Genomic DNA, 19,951 nt, shown 5'->3' with positions numbered 1-19,951 from the left:
CAATGAGCTCGGTTTCAGTCCTGGCATTGTCAGTACCCATGATGCTACAGGCTTATCAGGCAGCCACTGACTTACTGTGCCTTTCTGTTCCAGAGTCTCTTCTGGTTCATGAGTTTTCTGCTGTGGAGATGCACCCTTCAGTTCCTGGCCTGTCCAGATAGGCTGCCTTGCAGTGTAGACTTACTGGCACAATTGTCAGTACTGCCTAGGAAGCCTGCTGAAGAAAACCCAGCACTGTTGTTGGTACTGGCTTTTTCTTTGGCCTCAACATCAGCCTCCATCTTGGCTTCTGCAGTTTCAATATCAGGCTGTTCTCTGAACAGTGTAACAATGGTGTCCTATATCTTGGCACCGGGGCCAAAGCCCTTCTTGGTTCCGCCTCTCAATGTACCCTCGATCTCATGCGGTACTCCTGGAACTGACTACTGTACTGACTTTGGTATTGATGCTGTTTTTTCCATGGGCTACAGACAGAGCAGGACACTTAGTGGCCCTTTCAGGTTTGGCCTCTCCATTCCCTATTGATTACCTGGAGGATCTTTTGCAGCAGGCTTTGGAGTCGTCCTCTACTTCTCCATCCCCTCCTAGGTGTCAGCTGCCAAAGTCTTCTAAAACCACCATCAGAGGAAGAGCATTGGTACTGAGACCGATTCTACAGCAGGCACAGAGAGTCATGGCCTGGTACATACTGGCTTCCTATGTCCCACTCATTTCCTCACTGGCTCCCTTGAAACCCTAGGGAAGCTCCCGGCTCTCCAAGGTCCTGATCATCGGCACACTCTGGGGGATGATTCAGAGAAATACCTTTTTCTGTCCTTGTGAAAGTCCATCCAGATTTGTCCAAATTATAAGCCTCTGAAAACCACTGTTTGCCTATGCTCAGTAGAACTTGTTAGTGGCTTGTAGCTGAAACTCTGAACATTTTAATTGCACTGAGCTTGATCCAAGGCCTCGTTGAAATCCCTGCCTGCCTCCACAGGGTAAACAGGCACTACAGCAGCTGCAGAATATGCTTTGGCCTAGGGAAAGTGTTCTGGGCTGGGAACTAAGAGATCATGAGTTGTAATTTCAGCTGTTCCACTAACTGGTAAGGGAATCCCATGCTTTTCACAGCCCTTATTGAGTAAGATTTTGTGCACTTTCTTGAGGAGGTGAGCAATAACATTTTCTCCATTGTGCAGATGGGATAACTGAAAAGTTGCACCAGGACACAACTGACAGAGCTAGGAATAGATAGCAGCGCTCTAATGTGACAAACCCTACCCTTCCACTTTGCTATGCTGATTTTCAGAATGAATGTGACAAATCTGTGTTTCTAATCACTAAAACACACTTCCCTTCCAAGCCAAAAATAGAACCCAGGAGTTTGGATTCCCACCTTTCCTCTACTACAGGAGTAGGCAACCTATAGCACAAGTGCCAAAGGTGGCACACGAGCTGATTTTCAGTGGCACTCACACTGCCCGGGTCCTGGCCACCGGTCCGGGGGGACTCTGCATTTTAATTTAATTTTAAATGAAGCTTCTTAAACATTTTAAAAACCTTATTTACTTTACATACAACAATAGTTTAGTTATATATTATAGACTTATAGAAAGAGACCTTCTAAAAACATTAAAATGCATTACTGGCACCTGAAACCTTAAATTAGAGTGAATAAATGAAGACTCAGCACACCACTTCTGAAAGGTTGCGGACCCCTGCTCTACTATATAGCAACTAGTTGAGTAAGCCACTGTCTCCCCCTTGTGGTTGGTCCACAGAGAGAGTAACAGCCTACTATTGTTACCTGCTACTCCATTAGCTCAACTGATAAGTTCACGTTGTGGATCTAAAGATCCTAGCTTTCAACCCTGTTGATGAGACAAGCAAAGGGGATGCTCTACCTTCCTTCTCTTCAGCCTTCACATCTCTGAAGTGTTCTAATATTAAGCATATGTTTTCCATTAACTTCATTTACACATAATTAACCTAATCCTTGGAGTTTACAGGTTTCAGAAACTTGTAGTAGAAAGTTAACATATCTATCGCATCTTATTCATCATTTAGCCAAGCTATACATTTGTTTAAAAACATTTCATTCTTATGAAAGGTGTTGTAATGCTGTCGCTGAGTGATTTCTGTAGAAGCAGCAGCCTTCAAGTTTGACTGGGAGATTCTAGTGACTTTAAGGATTGGCTGTGCTTTACAGTTTACTTCTAGAGGCCTCCTTTTTTAGATCCATGTCAGCTAGGCGTTAAACTGGAAAAGGACGTCATATTCTTCTGAGCTGTTCCCACCTGCGGTGCCATAATGAGATGCCTCTGCTGGACTTCATGGACTCTCAAGCCTTGCTCCCTTAATAGGGATACCATTTGCAGTAGACTGTTCATATAGTCATGAAGCGATCATCCTTCCCCTTTCTTGCGGGCCTCAATCAGTAGTGAAATGGTTAAGTATTGACCTTGTAAATCGTTTCAGTGGTGTTGTCATTGAGATGGTAGGAGTAGTTCATGCTTCTCAGAGCTAGCATTTCAGGCTGTCTGCTGACTTGGACAGACACAACTGCATTGGTGTCACAGGGTGAGCTGGCCCTTTGAGTGTTGGGGCTCAGCTGCACCTGTGCCACACTTGACTTGCCTCCCCATGTGGCAGAAAAGAGCAAAGTTATGTCACAGGTGGGTCATGTGACTAAACCAGGCCTGCTTGGGATGGGGACTGATAACAGCCTGTGGGAGAGCCAGGCAGAGAAGAATTCCAGGGAGAACGTCCATGGGAGTCAGTGCTCTATAAAGGAGTGGGAGAGCAGCCAATAAGTCTGAGGGAGTGTAGGAAGAGGCCCTGGGAAGGAGAAATGGGGCAGGCTGAGGCAAGGGGTGAAGAATGAGTGGACAGAGAGACGGAGCAGAGCCCCTGAGGGGCTAGAGCTGAACCCAGGGAAAGAGCGGTGTTGAAAGCAAAGACAGATGCTTAGGAAGGAAGAGATATATGCCTGGTTTAGGACTGGCGCAGAGACTCACTTTGATAAAGCAGAAGGCATGGTAAGGGAACAGCCTGCATTTAAAGTACAGCTACCCGTTCGTAAATTAGAATAGTTCAACAGCCTTACTAAAAACCAGACTTTAGCCACAAAAGTCAGTCTCTGTTTTTAAAGTAAAATAAATCTCTCCTCCCCTATACTGATGCCCATCAGCGTAGTTGGAGCACCTCCAAAGACTACAAATGACATGTCTCTTCCTTTCCTGTTGATAGGAAGTCAGGCTTGGCTTTTATCGTGGAATGGTGGTATGAGTAAAGATATTGCATGAAAGCTTGAATAGAAAGGTGGGTTTTGCATTTGCTTCTGAATGCTGCGAGGTTAGCGGTCATTCTTATCTGGTAACGAGTTGCATAGGTTTGGAACTGTCTTGGGTCAGATGTTGGAGCGTGTTCAATCGTTCCATGATTTTCAATCAAAAATAATGATTTCACTAGTTCTTTAACCATACTTCTTGCCATTCAAGTAGCTGGAATATTTTCTTTGAGACATGAGTAGAGCATATCACTTCCTGTGCAATATTGAGCCTTGTGTCCGGATATGCTATATATATATATATTTGAATATACGTTTTTACTAATGCAGTCGCTTCTGAAGGCTTGTAGAAGTCACAGTTTCACACGCTGGCTATCTGATCTTTTCCACAGGCACAGCACCCTGTTTGACAAGGGCAGTATAAAATGTCAGCAATTTCTTGAGGAGAGACTTCCATGTTCTCAGCACCAGAACTATTTCCCAAGTATTCTGGGGGATATTTTTTAGTGGCTTGAGAAGAGAACTGGGAGTCAGGACTCCAGGTTTTTATTCCTGCCTCTACTATTTTCTTGCAGTGAAACCTTGGGCAAATCACTCTTCTCCTCCCCCTTCCCACCCACTCCCAGTATATCAGCTTTCTCGCTTATACAATGGGTAAAATACTTAACTACCTCACAGGAGTATTGTGAAGTTTAATATCTGAAAAGTGTTTTGAGATCTTCAGATAAAATGCTTTGTAGAACGTAGAATATTTATTAACCTGATACCAAGCAAGGTTCTCAAAATAATCTCTATTTAAATGTGTAGCCACACTGCCTGCCCTTCAGAGAATGTGCTGTCATCTTAAATAAACCAAAGATAGTTGAGCTGCTGGACTGTGTCCCCAGTTCATCCTATGCATTTAGATGTATATGAAGACTACAGAATGAGTGTATGGTTAGTTCTGAAAATGTGCGTATTTTATTTTACCTTGCACCTTTTACCTTGATAGTATGGCAACTGCCAACCGCATTAGAATTGTTAACGTTTACCTCTACTATTCTCCATGAATTCCTGGATAGTAATGAGGACCTCTGGGAAAATCAGGAACTTACAGTGTACTCCTGAAACCAAGTGTCTAGACAGCAGATGGTGTGGATAACGTTAGCCTCCCAGGCTAGTCAAATTTCATTATGGCCTAAGATAAGGATAAACCACAACTATTCAAATAGGCTCCCTTCTCTGAATTACCTCTGCCATTGCACAGGAAAAGGAGAAAGTAGAAAAAGCTGAATAGGAGTTGAAAGCTCTTTGATGACCCCTACCTGTGAATCACTTCTTAGAAAGTCTTGGCAGTGATTGTTATGCTAAACTTCTGGCACACATGAAAATAGTGAAGATGAATTGGCTTCACAGTACCTTGTATTTGGTTTGTCAGCTGCTAACTAACTTCCAAGCTGTCTGCAAACGTGCTTGGACATTCCAACAATATCATTCCTTTGAAAGAGGGGGTTTGGAGTGGAGAAGTTTGGTAGCTTCTTTCTGGTAGCTTCCTTAACAAGAAAGCCCAATGTGCTTGAGATAACACAAGCGACAAAGGCATTTAAGCTTGTAAAGAAAAAAATCTGAGCTAAGTTAGGTCTCAGAAGGTCTGGTTTTTATTTAAGTAGCAGTGCCGGTTTATGATCCTGGTACTAACTATTCTGTTCAAATGTAGCCCCAGCCAAAGCTGCTCTGTCTAGTGTGTAGAGTTTGGAGAAGGTGTGCAGATATCTCCTAATAGGTGCCTTGCCTCTTCAGTGGACATCTGTACCTTCTTGTTCTGCCCACAGACCTAATTTAATCTTCTTTGGACAGACTTCATTTTGAGATAAATAATGGAATACATTATTAAACCAATTAATGATAGTGGTGCAATAGACTTTTCCTTGATCTTGCAGTATGCCATGAAAAAGGAGTCTGACTTCCTAAAATAGGAAGTGCAATACACATAAAACTGGCTCTAAGGACAGAGTTTATGGACAATTTTCTCTGTGGGAGAAGGAAAGGCAGAAGAGAAAAACATACTGGTAGTTGTGAAAATCAAACATTTTTTAAAAAACGTAGTCCTACATTTATAAATCTTGTCTAGTCTATTACTAGAAATGTTTCCGATATACTCCAGTAGGTGGAACTCTAAGCACAGTTATTTTTTAGTTCAGCATCTGTATTCGGCTATTTTAGGGAGTTTGTATAATGCACATCATTTACATGATACAATAACTTTATCCAAGGAAATAGGACAACCTGTCATTTTATTTACTTGATAGACCATAATGATGCCTATTGTATAATGCTATATAAAAGTGAGGTTGGATGACTCTAGTTAGGTAATAGAATACAGAGCATTTTATCTAGTAAGTTACTTGTTCAGATCTGAGGCAGGTTAGTATTTAACAAGATCAATGTTTTCTGTTGGTTGTACTTTTTGAGGTATGAGATGAAATAGTGACATCAGTTTACTTTTTCCTGGGCACATCCATATCGTAGTTACCATACTTTTGGTAGGCTTAGCAGAGAGATCAAGGATCGAAGGTACCTGAAGACTGAACTTCTCTGTTACTGCTGGAGGTGGTACATCCAGATCATGGGCATGAAAAGAGACAATGGCAGTACAGTGTATTATTCCATTGATGCCTCCAGAGATGTGCCTGGTCTGTTGACAAAGATTTAAGGCTTCAAGGCTGTCAGTTGAGTACATTTTATGAAAACGAATCAAGAGCTAAAGCCAAAAACGTGTTATGCCCCAGTGTAGTTTCTAACATGTTTGATCTATTTGCTTTGTGCTGAGTCTGAGCCCACATCAACTGACTTGGGCTTGCAAGGTTCGGGCTGCGGGGCTAAGAATAGCAGTGTGGACTTTCCCACTTGGGCTGGAGCTCAGGCTCAGAGTCCTTGCTCCAGCCCGAGTGGGAATATCGACACAGCTATTTTTAGTTCTGCAGTTCAATTCTTGTGAACCCAAGTCACTTCACCTGGGCTCTGAGACTCTGTGTCACAGTGCAGACACACCCTTAGTCCCAGGTAGTATATAACTGATTCAAGTGCATCATATAAGCCTCTGGAACAAAGCGTCTTGTTTAAGTAAAAAGAAGAACAGGAGGACTTGTGGCACCTTAGAGACTAACAAATTTATTAGAGCATAAGCTTTCGTGGACTACAGCCCACTTCTTCGGATGCTTCTTTCGTGGGCTGTAGTCCACGAAAGCTTATGCTCTAATAAATTTGTTAGTCTCTAAGGTGCCACAAGTCCTCCTGTTCTTCTTTTTGCGGATACAGACTAACACGGCTGCTACTCTGAAACTTGTTTAAGTAAGGGTCTGGGTGTATTCTGTTGATTTTGTAGTATGTTCTCCTGATAAAGAGGAACAACTTACCAGTACCTCCCTGAAGCAAAGGACGGCCCAGTTTATGGACTAGTTTGCAATAGAGATTGATCCTTGTTCATTCCTGATCCATTGAACCAGACACTTGCCTGTGGACAAAGACACTTTTTGTTGGTTGTGAAAGAACACTGAGTGAAATCTCTTGTGTGTGTGCACTTCATCTGGTGTAGTGGTCATTTGTTAGGTCTGGGGGCAGCCAACTGAAATGCTCTGTGATCTGCCTGAACCTCATTTGTATGCCCAAATACTCCACAACACAATTTCTACTATAAAGTTGAAGATTTTCTTCTGAGTAGGTTTTTGCAAGGCTAGATGAGACTTGTCGATGTTTTTATTTAAAAGATACATCTCCTTTAAGACTCCAGGTTACTCTCATGACCTTGTGCAATGTTGGGTCTATACAGGTTCTGTAAGTTGGAAAGAGTCAAATGAAGGAACATTAGAATGATTTAAATGGAATTCTAAAATACTTTAAAACATGGAAAGTTATCTTAACATCTGACTTAATTCTTGGTCACTTTTCATTAGATTTACATAGTATTTTCTGATAGTCTTAATACAGTCTTATACTATAACCATGCCCCGTTTCCTTTTTATTTTGAACATGTTACTCTGAAATATTTACAGAAATATAACACATATGAGAGCTTTTGATACTAGAAACATTAGGTTTTAATTTCAAATGAAATGAAAACTTTAACTGTAAAAAATTAAAATGGAGGTGATAACATCACAGTTCTTTCTGCCTAATAGGAGACAAGTTATAAAAGTATTTTTATGGCACCTATACCATTGGTTGTATGTCAGCTGAATGCTCTGTTGACTTCACAACAGTTTTTTTAAGAATGTAGTGTCTGAATAAAGAAAGTTTGGGAATTCAGTAGTTGGTGGTTTCTTGTTCTAACTGTAGTAAACATGAAAGCTCCTGTTCAATACTGCAGTTGTATGAAGAGAGTTTAGGGATTATCAACTATCAGTATATGAACGTACCTAAACCAACATGCCTAAAATCAAAGGGAGTGATAGGAAAGAAGCAACTGAATGGGCCAAGGTCACAAATAGTTTTTTGTTTTGTTTTGTTTTTTAGAGTAAAGTATAAACATTGTCAAAAGTTAGGATGACCAGACAGCAAGTGTGAAAAATCGGGACGGCGGTTGGGGGGTAATAGGAGCCTATATAAGAAAAAGACCCAAAAATGGGACTGTCCCTTTAAAATCGGGACATCTGGTCACCCTATCAAGAGTTAAGTAACATGGTAGAAGGTGTTATGGTAAGATTGCAGAAAAACAATTTCTTTAGATGCTTCAAAGTCAAATATGCCATTGAATGGAACTTTGTCTATTGAAATGGAAGAGCAGAACACAGTTTGATTGTGCAAGTGAAATATTTCCTTTGCCATTATCAACAGAACATAGCCACCATGGTACCTTAAATTCCTGTCCTAGGTTTCCAGTAGTTCTTACATTACTCATGTAGGAGCAATGAGTTTTTTTTCATCAACAACCCAAAAGGCAGGGTTCACCTGGTGATTATTCCATAAAAGCAACAGAATGTGATACCTGAACTTGATAAATTGTATCCTTCCTTTATGCTAACCTCACCTTCATTATAGTACAAAATGGGCAATTTAAAGAAATTAAAGTTAATTAAATATAGAAAAGTTTTTCGAACACAATTTGTGAATTTTATTGCTGATGGGGAGACTCCCCTAGGGTGCAGTAGTCTGTCCATTGAATAGACCAAGAACCCTCCCTTATGTCTCAATAAGTGCCAAGTCAGCTCTGGGGCTAATTAATCAAAACAAATTTACAATTAAGCTTATGAAATAGGACTAATTATATAGCTTGGCAGGGAAAAAGTGCTGAAGGAAGGACAAACCTTGAGAGGAAAGTATGAGGCTCCCAGTATTGGCCCATAAAGTACAATTAAGTGATAATTGTAGAGGTCATGCTGCACCTCATTATTATTGTAGCTGATTTTACTAATATTGGTAAATGCAAACACTTGCTTTTTGAGTAACTAGAATTTGTTGTACACTTTTATAAAATTCATAGCTAAGGCACAGTGGCTGTTGTAGTAATAAGTTAATACCCATCTGTCATAGCTGAACAAATATTTTAACTTATAAATGCGGCTCAATAGATTTTAAGGGCTAAATAAGTTTTGATCATGTTTAATGTTTACTTTTATGTTTTCCTACTTGTTCCTATTTTGTTTTTGTATTTTTGTCTCAGGATCTCCTTAGAGCTCATAGATTCCAAGGCCAGGAATGGACCATTGTGATCTAGTCTGATTCCTCCTGGTTAAACCAAATAAACCAAATGAAAGTATAAGTGGATCAGTCTCATCCAGTCACAATCTAGGCTAGATGTCATTTTATTCTCATTAATTTAGTCTTCTGCTTCAGTAAAATGACTTAGTCATTGAATGGACAGACTAACGACACTCTCCAGATACAAAATGAAGAACCTGTTTTGCTTTCTGAACCTGACAGAAAATGGAAAAAAAAACAAAAATTAAATGTGTACTATAGCAATAATACAGTTTGCACCTCAGTTTTCCTCAAAACAATCCAATTCTGGTTTTGTAATTTATCCACTTGGATAAATAATATCAGAATTATTGCCTCAATGTCATTACCTTTCTGTATTTTAAGTAAGTGTACAACAAAGTGCCAAACTTGATTTTAAATCTCTTGGATTTGCTTAGAGTAATTTGTAATTTATTACATTCTGTTTTACAACAACAAACTAGGGGCTCTGGTCCTGCAAACACTTAAATATATGCTTAATATTACATACATAAATAGTTCCATTGATGGCATTAAACTTCTTCACTTGTGCGAAGTTAAGCTTGTGCAGAAATTTGTGGGATTTGGGCGCAGGCCAGCTCCTAAATCATATATAGGCATGGGGGGGGGGAGGGGAGACCCTCTCCAAAGACTGTCATTCCGACATATCTAGATATAATATATTTTTAGAGTATTTTTCTAAGTAATAGAATCAAGTGAATATGCAATTTGTCTATTATAAATATTCATATGCAGAATTTGAATAAATTATGCCTTTCCAGAACATCATGTTCCAAAAGTTAGAAAACAAGAGAATGCAAAGTATGGTCCCTCTACCTATGCCTTACCAACAGTGTTAATGTTATAAAACCAAAACACAAACCTTAGAAAAAATCAAGCACTGTCACCAGTGCTAAGGTGACAGTTCTCACACAACCTTATCTCTGACCTCTGTAGTCCCTGCGCTGAGGTGTTCTTAGGAAGATCACAGCATCTTATGTCTCCCTTAGCATTTTTTGTCCATTTGTGTTGTCTCTGCCAATAAGCAGCAAATACTTCTCAGATTGTTGATGCACAGAGCACTTTGAGGATCAATTGGACTATGAATAATTGTCTTGGTTTGGGGTTGTGTGCAGGGACAGTAAAGTACTGTGACCTTCCCAATTTCTCTTTGTATTCCTATGAGTTATGTGATTGTGTTGTGTGGGAAGCGTCACCTTAAGTCTACATTTCGTTGCAGCTTTTCTAGGTTGTTTGGGTTCTGGGACTCAAACTCTGACATTCTGGAAGAGCACAGGGCCTGTTTTGTCCCTGCAATTGTAGCTCCATGTCAACAAGCATTTTAGCAAGTGAATTTACACGCTCCCTCTGTTACTCCCTCTGCCCCTCCAGAAAGCTGAGGTAGTGAGGGGGAGGGCACGACTGCTGAGGAGGTGGTGCTTCCCTAGTTCTCTTCATCTGTCAGCACCTCCTCTTCTCCTGGCCTCTCCAGGCCCACCCGTTGGGGTTGAGTGACCAATAGGAGAAGGGAAGGTAGTGGTGGAGGAGCTGCAAGGAGTCCAGTTACAAGCTGGATACAACACTGGGAGGGAGAGGAGCTGCACCGTGCCTACTTCACCTCCCAGTCGAGCTAGGGGGTGGGTCGTCTGCACTCCCCTTTCCCCAGTAGTGGCAGAAAAGAGGAGCCCTGGAATCCCTTCTCATTGGAATCTGTGCAGTTGCATACCTCAGGGGTTTCCTGATAGAGGGAAAGGGCTGTATGGCTTCCCCCTTCCCTGTTCATGGAGGAAGTGGAAGTCCTGAGTCTCTTCTCCACCTGTCACAATGAGAGTAGGTCTGTTCCTGCTGGCAACAGTGAACTTCAGGAGGGCATGTGAGGAGGCTGTGCCTGGAGGGAGGAATTTGTGGGAAGGGGAATTGGAAGTGAAATGCATTACTGAAGGGGAGGGAGAGAGGACAGTTAATCAGACCTCTATGGATTTTAGAGAGGTTGCAGAATCCGCTTTCAACGTCACCCATGCTGAGAAGAGCTTGCAAAGACAATGGCTCTTTAACTGTCCCCATTTCAGCAAAAGACAGATCCTAATAACCACTGCTAATCTAAAAATGTTACACCAAGCACAGCACTGGCCCCCAGACCTGCAGAGTCCATCCTATGTCTTCCTGGTGCCCTCCAGGACCTCTAAAGAGTGCTCCTCACTTCGAGTAGGGGGTGATTCCCAATGTAGAATCTCTGTGCAGCTTTGGAAAGCTCCTTGTATCAAACCAGCCAAAGCGGTCAGTCCCCTGAAGAGCCAAAATAGCCTTCTGGCTTGGAAACTGAGGCATTGAGACTGTGAATTGACAAAAGCTAAGCCAGGAACTGAATTGAGAAGTCCTGAGTCCCAGTCCAGTGTGTTAAACGCAAGACCATCTTTCCCGCCTCTCATGGGGTGTGGAGTGGTGTTTTCCATACAGACCCCAGAGGGCGATTTCCACCACCTCTAAAAATTCTGGTTCAGGTGACTTCCTGACCTCACAAACCAAGTCTGGAGTAGACCACTGAACAGAATTCTCTGTCCCCCACTCACTCCATTGTTTCAGCCACAGGGACATGGGCCATATTTAATTTCTTGAACATCCTGAATTCTTTAATACACAGACTCACATCCTCTGACTACTGCTATAAGGTAATTCAGCTCTGGCACATTCAGCCATAATTTTTTTAAGTGTCTTGGGTCTTTCATATTAGAGTCCTGGGTTCTAATCCCAGCTGCTTTAGAAGTGACTCTGCAACTCCCGTTTGCAAAGCAAGCTAAATGTAAATTGCCTCCCGCTACAGTAGGCATATGAAATAGTGGTGGTGAACAGAGCTCATACGTATCCCATAGCAACCCAGTGCAACTTTGCAGAACTAAAAAGAAAATCTAATACATTTTAGGTAGTTATATTTTGGTGCTGGTTCTTAGTCCTGGACTCGAGATCTCAGCAGGGGAAGTTCAATGAAATGTTGTGTGGGTAATGCCTGTAAATCCCTCCCCTGATCTCTATGTGAAAAAGCACTAGAAGAAAATTAAAATGTTAAATAAGGCATTTTATCTTAGGAATGCTTTGATCAAATGCCTCCAGACTTGCTCCACAAACTCTACCCCAGGCCTAGAACTAGTACGGCAGTTTTCAGTCTGATTATATATGTGGATTTTAGAGCACCCTGTTGCAACCTCCCACATAACGTGGTGCATGTAGAGTGAATACTGTGTGCATTGAAATGTGTACTAAAAGTTCTAACAGTAATTTCTGCTCTTCAAATAATTTTTGTTCTGACTACACAAAATACATAGTCACAATAATCAACAAAATAAAGCATAAAATGAATTACATTTATAGATAAAATGCAATGTCATAGCAAGGAGTGATTTTGTACTGACAACTGACATAGTGGTTGAGGGAACCATAAAATCTTGGAGCTGTCAAATTGAATAGGTTTAACAGATTTCATTAATCTGGTGGAGGCTAACCTGCTTTTTTAGTGTAAATGGGATTGTTGTTTTTTGTGAAAATCACTGTTGTATCTGGACAATGTTTCCTTGCTGTTACAAATGAAATTTGCCATACTGTCCACTGGCTGCTTTTAGGTAATGGTATGGGCAAGTGGGTGAGCAGTAAATTTTTGCTGTAAGATTTATCTGCTAGTTTGAATAAACTAACTTCCATGCTTTTTTGTATTTCAGGCCAATTATAGAACGTTCATTAAATGAGTCCTCTTCCCCATAGCCTGTCCAGCAAATTGGAGATCATCTTACGTTGGATATTGGGGGATTCTAAAGAAGTCCCCATAATTACTTTTTGGCTGGAATTCTCTTCAGGTCTGGGAATATATTGTTTCACGGACATTGAAACAGATCTCTTTGTCAGCTGTAAGTTGTAAATTTATGTAACCATTTGTGGTCACACAAGTCAGTTCTGGTTTTGTATCAATAAAGAGTAAATAGTGTAAATCAGAGCCTTAAATTCTTCACTTTTATAGCACATTTAAGAATGTATTTTCTGGCACTTTATGGGGTTTCTTCACAAAAATCCAGATGTTCGTATGACAACAGGCAGCGTCTCACTTGTAACATTCATTAAAATCTGAGCTACACCGGTGAAACTTTTCAGGGGGTTCATCAAAAGTGCTCATCACTGGTCTAACTGCTCCCATTGAAGCCAAAGCGAGTTTGATGGTTGACTTCAGTGAGAGCGCTTTTGCAAATCCTGCCTGTAATTGTTGTGATTTTAGTTTTGAGCTGAATTGCTATTGAAATCCAGGTGGTCTTCTGTGTCTTAGAAGCAGCCCAGAGTCCCACACCGAAAGGTGAGCGTCGGAGGATTCTTCCCGTTGCTGAGCTGGGTTACAAATTTAGTTAGAGCCTGGTGCATAATCCTGTGCCTTCGCTACTGTCATCTTGAAATATCTGACAGGTCACTTGCATCTCCTTCAGCATCCTTTGTTTTCAAGACGTTCTCTGTTAGCTGGAGACAGTGATCTCTGAGCATTACCCACTATGGCAGGTCTCCGACAGTTATCAGAGTGAAATAAAATGAAAGCACCTCCCATCCCCTCAGGAAAATATGGTCCATTAGTTTTTCATTTGCCAGAAGCATCAGTTTTTAATATTTTTCCTTTCCTTTTATCTCCCAGGAATATCAATCTGCATAGATCTATTATTAATACCACAGCAAGAAGCTCAGCTTCTCAGAAATCTTTACTATAGGTCATAAAAGTAGGTCTCCCCAGAGCCATTTAAAATCTGAATTGGATTCAGGTAAGCTGTGGATACGGCTGTGTTTTTAAAACCAAACATCCTTACAGTTCTTAGTTTATAAGAAGACGGTGCTCTGGGCTGAGGCAGTGTTGTCATGTGATTCAAGCTGGGGGTCTGGAGCAGCACTGACAAACTAGGGGTATGTACACTGCAGTCAGGAATGTGATTGCAGCGCGTGTGGATATACCTGAGTTAGCTTTTATTGCACAAACTCAGGTACCACAGCAGCAGGGGCTTCAGTGCATACTAGTCACCGAAATAATTACATAGGGTTCTGGGTGGGCTTGTACAGCCTGTGCCGAAGCTCATACTGCCACAGCTTCACTGCTTTGGTACTCGCTCTAGCTTCATCCAAGTTAGCGTCGGTATGTCTGAGTGAGCTGCAGTCACAGCCCAAGATTGCAGTGTAGATGTACCGGGGGGTAAAGGGGGAGAGAGAGAGAAACCTTAGAGCTTTTGGAATGGGGGGAAAAGAGAGGAAAGTTTCCCTGAACAGGGTGACTTCTGCTACACACCACTATATAAAACTGGTGTAGAGAAACTTGTGGGAATCTGGCCTTTGGCAAGGTTTTCTAACTAGTTTAGTACCCAGATCACCCCCATTCACACTGCACAGGAAAATCTGTGTCGGCCTCCTGCCAGCTAGAATCTTTCAATGCATAATTCTGGCTAAGGCTGTTCCAATGCTGTTAGATCCCGATCTCACTCCCACTGAAGTAATTGCCAAAACTCCCCTGGACTTCAGTGGAGAAGACTCACGCCTACTTGAGGATGTGCTTTATATATAAGTATACAGCTTATAGAAAATTGGAGAAAGAGCTGGGGTGACTTCCTCGTGTGAAAATACACAGCACCCAGGAGCTGATGTAATTTTAATACACCTATTACACGTATTGTGTTCTGATGAATTCACTGAATTTTGGGTTGCTTAGCCAACGTACAGAATCAAGAATTCCGATGTTTTTTGATGAAAATAGAATTTAAAAATAAGGAATTATGGAAAGTAAAATAAGGATAGGTGATGGTGTTTTCAAAGCTGACTAAATCAAATCACAATAAATCAGTCCGTTCACTAAGGGGTTAACTTACTCCCATAGGGTAGCATTTTCAAAAGCGTTTAATTCCCAGTTCCAAAATTAGCCTAAGTCCCATTGTATGCAATGTTGTTGTAGCCCTGTTAGTCCCAGGATATTAGAGAGCCAAGGTGGGGGAGGTAACATCTTTTATTGGATCAGTTTCTGTTGGCGAGAGAGAGAAACTTTCACGCTTACACAGAGATCTTTTTCAGGTCAGGGAAACCAATAAAAGCTATTACCTCACCCATCTTGTCTCCCTAAATCACATTGCAATTCACCGCAACAGTTCAGTTAGTACACGCAAGTTACTCCACTGGATCTAGCCAAGCTCAAGTGAGAGGGGAGTCAATAACTACACTGCAAAACAACAGTGGAGCTGCACACTGATTGGATTAGCAGCTGGTGAATTATTGTAACGTCCACATGGCATTACTAGCTCAAGCTTCAGCAGCACTGGAGCTCCATCCAATCCCTGCTGAATCCCCTTGGATGGGATAGCTAGCTTGAGCTTAAGGCACCACTTAACTTGAGCTAGAGACTTGTGTGTGAGAACGGGAGTCGGGTTAAGGGCAAAATTTGAATTATAGCTCAAACTGACACTGCCCTGAAGGCAACCCTAAATCACATCTGAAAATGGAATGTCATATAGGCATGTTTGAAAATTTTGTCCATTATCTAGTGTCTAATTATCAAGGCTTGGTCAAAGCACTGGGGAATATACTCCAGGGAACAGTCCTGCACTGTCGGGGGGTGGACTGGACTACAAGATCTCATATGCAGGTCTCTGCTCTCTACTAGGATCTGAAAAATCTGAACATGCATTTCCTATGCTGATTAGATCCAGTCATAAATCTCACAGTAGGACTGCAGTCCAACAAAATTGATCTTGTGATCCAGTATTGTGCATGTTGATCTCCTGTACTTCTCACATTTTTTTCAGACATCCATCTCAGATGTGTATCAGTTGCCTTAACAGAATATTATAACCGTGGTCTGACTCTTCCCCTGTCTAGCATCTTTCTGCATTTGGTTTCATCTCCCCTCCCTCTCTTTTAGATACTATTAAGAATTAACCTTTGCAAAGCCGTATGTTCTCACAACTCTAATGCTGTAATGCAGTGCATTTTATGATCATCCTACAGTAGTGCTGTTTGTGCTTAGTTACTGGAAGCAGATATTCTTGTCATAATACATTGGACATACAAGCAGATCCAACTTTCCTAAATAGCATTTTATTTTAAAAAATTAACTAAAATATCACTGATCACTCAGCAAAATCAAGGCGCTTACCATGTTCCACTAACATGGAACTTAACTGCTCAATTTGTCCCTTTCAAATCTGCACGATAGCCCCTAGGTGGAGTGGTTTCTTATTAGAGAGCAGAGTTAATCAGGTTTACTAAAAGCTATCTGGGATCTAGATGTATAGATTCTTCTTTGAGTGATTGCACATGTCCATTCCACTACAGGTGTTTGTGCTCCAGTGCCAGTTGTGGGAGAGTTTTTCCCTTAGCAGTACCTGTCGAGGTGGCACAAGCACCCTCTGCTGCCTTGTACACCATGTGCAGGCATAAAGAGTCAAACTGCTCCTGAGCTCTCTTAGTTTCTTTCTGTCTCCTGGGATGATTGTTGGAGCTCCCATTCTTGCCTCTGCAATTCTCTTCTAGTGCTGTAAAAGATTCTGTGTAGTTAGTACAGCTTAGTTTTTAAAAAAAATTGTGCGTCTGGCACCTAGTTTGAGTACCAGTCTTGGTACCGGAGATATGCCGTGCTCTCCAGGCTTCAAGCCCTGCCACTCTTGTGTTAAGGCAATGCCTATTAGTGACCCACATCCCAGTTGGCTTAAGTGCTTGGGGCAGGCTCAGGTAAATGACAGATGCAGCTCCTGTAAGGGCTTTAAGCCCCATTCGAAGGAGGACAGGGCAGCCAGGCTTAAATATCTGCGTCTGGAATCCGCACTCCAGCATCCATCTAAACTGTCCTCCTTGGCCCAGGTCCTGAGCGCTGCAGCATCAGTTAGCAGGGCTTCTCTGGCCTTGCTGTTCCAAGGGGCAGACCAGTGTCATTGGTGCCAAAGAGGCAGCACTGCAAGTCAGGCTCGGTACCAGGTACTCAGAGACTGAGCTCAAATTGTGTGCTCGAAAAGGAGACAGTCTCGGGAGTGCAGGGGAGTTAATTGACTCCAGAGCCCAGCACAGGCCTGTTTAGATGACATCTGAAGTGCCATCGTCGGTATCGTTTCAGACTCTGGTACCACAGGGCTATAACACTTTCCTGGTTCCATGTAATCCTGGGGTCTTTGAGGCTGTGAGAGAGAGATTGACTCTTCACCGACGGTTCAGGGGTCTTGCCTGGCATTGGCGCCCAAGTACTGACACTAGCAGATTCACCACCTCATCACCTGAGACCTGCGGATTCAGCCGTTAGCCTACCACTTAAGATGGTACCGTCTAAAGGAAAGCCGCAGATGATCCCCTTCTGATTCTGAGCCTGCCTCTCCGGTACCGATGAGTATGGCTCTTCAGAGTCAGAAGTGGGCTCCTATGTGTGTCAGCGTAACTGCTCCCACCAGTCGGCATACAGTACCTCCCCACCTTGGTTTCAGCCTCAGCTCCAGCATGGGGCATACCGAAAACACCCTTGGGCTGCACACAGTTGGAGACCGGTACTGTATCAGAGGCCATTTAGGAAACCGTGGATGTTTCCCCCTCAATACAGAGTTTCCTTGCATCCGGTAGAAGTGGGATACACCCTTCAAATTCTACCCCTCCTCCCATCCCCTTCCCCATGCTTCTTCAGGGACCCCGCTCATGAAACTCTTGTTGCGAGAAATACAATTGCTGCTTCTTGTGGGATCTATAAATCAGGTCCCTCTTTTGCTCAAGGGAAAGGGTTTTTATTCCTGATACTTCCTGATCCCGAAAGCAAAGGGGGTCTTAGGATTATTTTAGATGTAAGAGAGTTAAAGAAATTCCTAAAGAAATCAAAATTCTGGATAGTTACTCTAGCTTCTATTATTCCTTCCCTGGAGCCGGGGGACTGGTTTGCTGCTCTTAAATTAAGGAACATTTATTTCCACCAGGTAATTCATCAGAGCCACAGAAAATTTCTAAGATTCATTCTCAGTGAGTTCCCACTATCAGTTCACAATGCTGCCTTTCGTGTATTCACAGCAGCATTCCTTCAGCGGTCAGAAGTCCACGTCTTTCCGAATCTGTATGACTGGCTAATAAAAGGTCGATCCAGGTCGCAGGTGTTGTCCAGTTTAGACGTAATCTGTTCCACATTGGATGGGCTTGGCCTGTTGATCAACACAGGAGTCAGTCCCGTCTTCTCTACAGAAAGTAGAATTTACTGGAGTAGTCCTGGATTCCACGAGAGCCAAAGCGTTACTACCATAGGCGAGGTTTCAGACGATTACTGGAGTAGTCCTGGATTCCACGAGAGCCAAAGCGTTACTACCATAGGCGAGGTTTCAGACGATACAAATCATTATTCTAGACTTAAAAATTTATCCCCCCCACCACAGTAAGAAGCTGCTGGGGCATGTGGCAGTGTGCACTTATGTAGTCCAGTATGCCAGGCTATGTTTCAGACTGTTGCAGGGCGGGCTGGCTGGCTGAGGTGTATGCACCAAGGAAGCACCGCATAGACACAATCGTTCACATTCCAATTCGAGTGTTATCGTCCCTGGATTGGTGGACAGATCTGGGAATGTCTGCAAGGGAGTTCCCTGCTCCCCACTTCAACAATCTCTGACCTTAGCTGTGGCTGCCTTGGAGGGCTCCCTTGGATCTCCTGCAGAAGCAAGGTCTCTGCTCTCCCCAGGCATAGGGGAGATATAGGATCTGATATAGGATCTCAGTCTGCCTATATATGTCAGGGAATTGTGAGCTATCTGATCAGCTTGCATGGCATTCCTTCCCCACATTAAGAGAAGGAACTTGAGAGTTCTGACTGACAATACAACAGCATTGTTTTATGCCAAACAAGGCAGTGCCTGATCTGTGTTGCTTTGCCAGGAAGCCATTCTACTTCGGAACTGCTGCATTGCCGCCTTTATACTTCTGGAAGCGGCTTACCTGTCAATGGCCCAGGATAGACTGGCAGATCATCTGAGCAGTGGTTTATCAAGCACCATGAGTGATCCCTGTGCCCAGACATAAGATCTATTTTTCCAACTCTGGGGAGCATCCCGAGTGGACCTGTTTGCAACATAAGTCAACAGAAAATGTCACCAGCTTTTCTCCCGAACGGGCCACAGCCCGGGTTCATTGATGGATGCTTTTCTACTGCCATGCTCAGAGGAAATCCTGTATGCTTCCTCCCACCCCCCGAATCCCTCTTCTGCCCAAAGTTCTGTGCAAGGTCTAGCAGGGCAAGGCTCATCTTATACTGATCGCCCCTGCCTGGCCCTGTCTGCACTGATTTTCAGAGCTCTTAGCCCTTTCAGCTAGTCCTCCTCTGTCACTCCCACCTCATGCACACTTAATTTCACAGAATCGTGGCCTCCTCCTACATCCCAATCTACATCTGGGGATGTAGCTCAGTGGTAGAGCGCATGCTTTGCATGTATGAGGCCCTGGGTTCATTCCCCAATATCTCCACATTTGCCTTTATGGCGGGGAGGGATAGCTCAGTGGTTTGAGCATTGCCCTGCTACACCCTGGGTTGTGAGTTCAATCTCTGAGGGGGCCATTTAGAGAACTGGGGTAAAAATCTATCTGGGGATTGGTCCTGCTTTGAGCAGGGGGTTGGACTAGATGACCTCCTGAGGACCCTTCCAACCCTGATCTTCTATGATCACATCTATGATCTATGACCCTTCACCTGACAGCCTAGAGGCTTCATGATTAACATGGGAGGAGGAGTACTACTCTAGGGAAGTTCAGGAGGTGCTGCTAGATAGTAGAAAACCACCAACTAGGAGTTTACCTGGGTAAATGGAAGAGGTTCTGTGTCTGGTCAAGACTGAAAGAGGCTTCCCCAGTCCTCACTTCTATTCAGCACAATCTGATGTCTGTAAGAGTTTTAAAGGGCCTGGACAGAATATTTCCAGACTATTTCCACAGGTGCAGAATCCTATTCCCCCGTGGAGCCTGAATCTAGTCCTGATGACACTGGTG

At 42.8% G+C, this 19,951-nt stretch overlaps 1 protein-coding gene and 1 non-coding gene across 4 annotated transcripts in view; both read left to right on the top strand.

Annotated features, from left to right (window-relative positions):
• Positions 1 to 12,942, top strand: part of CENPC (centromere protein C) — an 80,834-nt gene extending 67,892 nt beyond the window's left edge. For all 3 annotated transcript variants that reach the window (XM_065595859.1, XM_065595861.1, XM_065595860.1), the window contains exon 19: positions 12,676 to 12,942. In XM_065595859.1, coding sequence (XP_065451931.1) covers positions 12,676 to 12,718 — 43 coding nt within the window. In that variant the 3' untranslated portion in view covers positions 12,719 to 12,942. The remainder of the gene's footprint in view (positions 1 to 12,675) is intronic.
• A 6,418-nt stretch (positions 12,943 to 19,360) lies between these two features.
• Positions 19,361 to 19,432, top strand: TRNAA-UGC (transfer RNA alanine (anticodon UGC)). The gene has a single exon. It is a non-coding gene; the product is annotated as a tRNA-Ala (tRNA).
• Positions 19,433 to 19,951: the final 519 nt, after the last annotated feature.

Source organism: Chrysemys picta, chromosome 5 (genome assembly GCF_011386835.1).
Source record: "Chrysemys picta bellii isolate R12L10 chromosome 5, ASM1138683v2, whole genome shotgun sequence".
NCBI lineage: Eukaryota > Metazoa > Chordata > Testudines > Emydidae > Chrysemys > Chrysemys picta.
The sequence above is the reverse complement of the archived record's forward strand: the minus strand, read 5'-3'. Positions and strand labels throughout refer to the sequence as shown.